We start from the raw sequence: 4,133 nt of genomic DNA, 5'->3' as shown, positions 1-4,133 counted from the left end.
TATATTATATTATATATATGTGCATATATATAAAATGTATATATATATAAAAACAAAGTTAAAGCGTTAAAAAAAATATATATATATTAATAAACGCTTCAACTTTTTTTTTAAGTGGAATATTTCGATTTTTAATCCCGCTCCGGGTATTGAGTTTTAAAGCACATATATTCACACATACATAATTAGGATATAAGCTTATTCTATAAATTTCAGAAAAATCTACACTCAGGAGCCTTAATATTTATTAGTAATTAGAAAATTCAAATCTCAATTTTTTTTTAGATTTGTATTGGCTGGCGCTGGCGGTGTAGATCACAATCAATTAATCGAGCTTGCCGATAAGTATTTCGGCAAAATGACAGAACCGGAATATGATGTTATACCAGATTATATTAAAGCTTGTCGCTATACTGGTTCTGATATAAGAGTTCGTGATGATTCGATTCCTCTCGCCCATATTGCGATCGCAGTTGAAGGTATTAGCATTGTTAATATTGCAGATAAATTGTAACATGTTATAGAACAATGAATGCATTATTTAGGTGCTGGATGGGCTGAGGCAGACAACATTCCTCTTATGGTCGCGAATACTCTTATAGGAGGATGGGATCGTAGTCAAGGAGGAGGCGTAAATAATGCAAGCAATTTAGCTAAAGCTTGTGCAGAACAAGGCTTGTGCCACAGTTATCAGAGTTTTAACACATGTTACAAAGTATGTGTTAAATAAGGTCTGGTTTTTCATTTGCTGATTAACTTATGGTTAAACAACCTGTAGACCTATTCTATAACTTTTAACGACAGTTCGGCATCTTTATACAATCAGTATGGTTGCGTTTGGAAACGTCGTTCGGATGCCTTGGATTTATTATTTGTCCTTGTTTAACATTAAATGTTGAACAAGGACAGACGATGAATCCGAGACATTGGAGATATCCGAGTGACGTTTTCGAACGCAGCTGCTGTGTTGCTCAGTTTTTTCACCATGTAAAATACTTGCGCAACAATATCCCTAGCTAATAAAATTACTGTAAAAAGTTACTGAATAGAACTACTGATGTTTCATCCAATGAACTTGACTTATTACATCATTATAGGATGCATTCGGAACATCACCTGGATACCTCTCTTATCCTTGTTTAACATTGAGTGAACAACAAAGATAAAACGATAGGCACTCGGGTGATGTTTTCAAATGCAGCCATAATTGAAGTTTATTGGATAAAACATCAGGTTGTTTAATTATAAATTAACCAGCAAATGAAAAATCAAGCCTAAATATTACTAATTTTCATGTAAAACATGATTATAATAATTAATGCATATTGGATCAATGAATGCATTATTTTTTTATTTTGCAGGATACAGGACTTTGGGGTATATATTTCGTTTGTGATCCCATGAAATGTGAAGATATGTTATTTTGTATTCAACAAGAATGGATGAAACTGTGCACGGCAGTTACTGAAAAAGATGTTGCACGTGCAAAGAATATTCTGAAAACAAACATGTTTTTACAGTTGGATGGAACTACTGCCATTTGTGAAGATATTGGCCGACAGATGCTTTGTTATAATCGCCGTATTCCACTCCATGAACTCGAAATGAGGATAGATGTATGTAGTTTTTATTGTATAGATCAAAATGTATCAAAATATTTAATACAAAAAGAGTAAACATGTGGTTTGTAACAAAATCTTTTTATGAAAATGTTTGAGATATATCTTAACATGTGATATATAATTTATATTTCAGAGCGTAACTGCTGAAACTATTCAAAATGTTGGTATGAAATACATTTTCGATCACTGTCCAGTAGTCGCAGCAGTTGGTCCTGTTGAAAATTTACCAGATTATAATAATATTCGTGCAGCTATGTATTGGTTAAGAGTGTAACTATTTTTAAGCATCAGTTAGTGAAATTTTAATATTAATTAGAAATAAAATGAAACTACGATATGCATATATGTGCTTCTGATAAAATATCCGTGCGAATTGATAAATATTAATAAATATAATTTCTAATCGAATATAAAACTTGTATTTCTATGTGAAATCGTAGTTTTATTTTATCATTTATTTACCAGATTATAATAATATTCGTGGAGCTATGTATTGGTTGAGAGTGTAACTATTTTTAAGCATCAGTTAGTGAAATTTTAATATTAATTAGAAATAAAATGAAACTACGATATGCATATATGTGCTTCTGATAAAATATCCGTGCGAATTGATAAATAGTAATAAATATAATTTCTAATCGAATATAAAAATTGCATTTCTATGTGCAATGATTCTAGTTTTATTTTATCATTTATCAAGCAAATATTCATTAATGTATATTGTTTGACGAAAATAAATCATAATTGAAAATACATTTTAGATAGTTTCTCAGTATTATTTAACTTAAAAAATAAATATTAATGCAAGAGCTTGTAGAATCATTTTTTAATTTAACATTAAAAATACGCAATCATTAGTGATTGTTAATTTAATAGTAATAATGTAATCTTCTTACGGACTTAAATTCAACAACAAAAAATCCAAAAAAATCAGGGCGAATAAGAGTCAGCGTGATAGTTAATATGCAATTTTAAATCTTTATTCCAAAAAATAGTATGTTTTAATTTATTTTGGAATCATCCTCACATACAATTTCAAAATATCAATTCCTTCATGTCCAAGAAAAAATCATCATTAGATTAATAGATTAATTAACAGATTGATATTGTAATCTATTCGAAACATTAAATTATCTTATAAATATTTCCAAACCATTCTATCCAACAAGTTACACAAATTAACATTATAAAACTGGTAACTCACCTCAAGACAGAAGGAATTCGTCTCGACATTGAATCAAAACCAATTAAAATTTATTATTACTAAAGAGTATCAAGTTAAAAATAGCATGTTGATCGCAAGCTCGAACGAAACATGACTAATACATTTAATAAGTAAGACATGTCAGGTCAAGGAAAATAAAAAGAAAAAAGAACAACGTCAATACATAAACAATAATTTGTAACCGACAAATTGTAATTATTTAATGTCTTTCAATAATTGTATATAAGTTTGATGTACGCTCTCTGTATCTGAGCGTAAATTGAGACTATTTTGTTGCATGAGTATATGAAGGCACTCAGATATTAAACGTTTGTTAAAAAAACGCTTTTCATCTAATATCGCGACATTCTCCCAATCAAAGTCATGTTCAAATTCAATCCGATGTTCTGTGATCACCGATTGGTTGTTATTATTCCGATTATGATTACGATGCTCAACCAATCTAGTTTTAAGTTTTCTTCCTGTCCAACATAAGACATCGCAGGATTTACACATGAGATTTTATACATTTTTTGTCTTTTCTCTTGGGAGGATGTCTTTATGTCCCTTGATCAAACTATTTAATTTATTTAATAGTAAAAGTTAATTTAGTAAAAGTTAATTTAGTTAAAGGTTTTACTAATTCTTTTGAATTTGTCTGAAATTTTTGAAATATAAGGTAGTACAAAGAAATACAATCCCTCTTGATTTCTTCACTTGATTCTTTCTGTTGTATCTATTATACCTTTATGAATGAGAATTTTTAAACATTTTTAAACATTTAATATTAACATTTAGTATTAAAAATTAAATCAATCGGATAATCATTTTTTAATACGTACTATTTTTTGGAATAAAGATTCTATTTTCTGGAATAAAGATTTAAGATTGCGTATTAACTACCAAGCTGACTCTCATTCGCCTTGATTTATTTGGATTTTTTGTTATTAATTTAATATTATATTTCTTGTATAAAAGACATGATTCTAAAAATTTTTGACTTCAATAATTATGTTTATTATGCTGACAAATATTTGTTTTTTCATTTTTTTTATTTTCTTTATTTTTATATTATAGTATTCTCGTTATTCTTTAGTAAGTAAGAAACGTTATTATTATTATTATTATTAGGCGTCAGGAACTCGAAAGCTCATTGCCGCAAATACCAAATCCCGCCACTGTTCCCGTCCCTGAGCCAGATCCCTCCATTTGTGACCCTCGTACCCCATTTCGTTAAGGTCCATTCTAATATTATCCTCCCATCTACGTCTTGGTCTTCCCAATGGTCTTTTCCCATCCGGTTTACC

At 29.2% G+C, this 4,133-nt stretch overlaps 1 protein-coding gene across 1 annotated transcript in view; it reads left to right on the top strand.

Annotated features, from left to right (window-relative positions):
- The window catches only part of LOC108755202 (mitochondrial-processing peptidase subunit beta), a 6,864-nt gene extending 4,822 nt beyond the window's left edge, over positions 1-2,042 (top strand). Inside the window, exons 4-7 of the mRNA XM_018498085.1 lie at positions 286-479; positions 546-715; positions 1,362-1,616; positions 1,756-2,042. Of these exons, the coding sequence (XP_018353587.1) occupies positions 286-479; positions 546-715; positions 1,362-1,616; positions 1,756-1,896 (760 nt within the window). The 3' untranslated portion in view covers positions 1,897-2,042. The remainder of the gene's footprint in view (positions 1-285; positions 480-545; positions 716-1,361; positions 1,617-1,755) is intronic.
- Positions 2,043-4,133: the final 2,091 nt, after the last annotated feature.

This window comes from Trachymyrmex septentrionalis, unplaced genomic scaffold (assembly GCF_001594115.1).
Source record: "Trachymyrmex septentrionalis isolate Tsep2-gDNA-1 unplaced genomic scaffold, Tsep1.0 scaffold86, whole genome shotgun sequence".
NCBI lineage: Eukaryota > Metazoa > Arthropoda > Insecta > Hymenoptera > Formicidae > Trachymyrmex > Trachymyrmex septentrionalis.
Note: the sequence above shows the minus strand (reverse complement) of the source record. Positions and strands in the feature narration are given on the sequence as shown.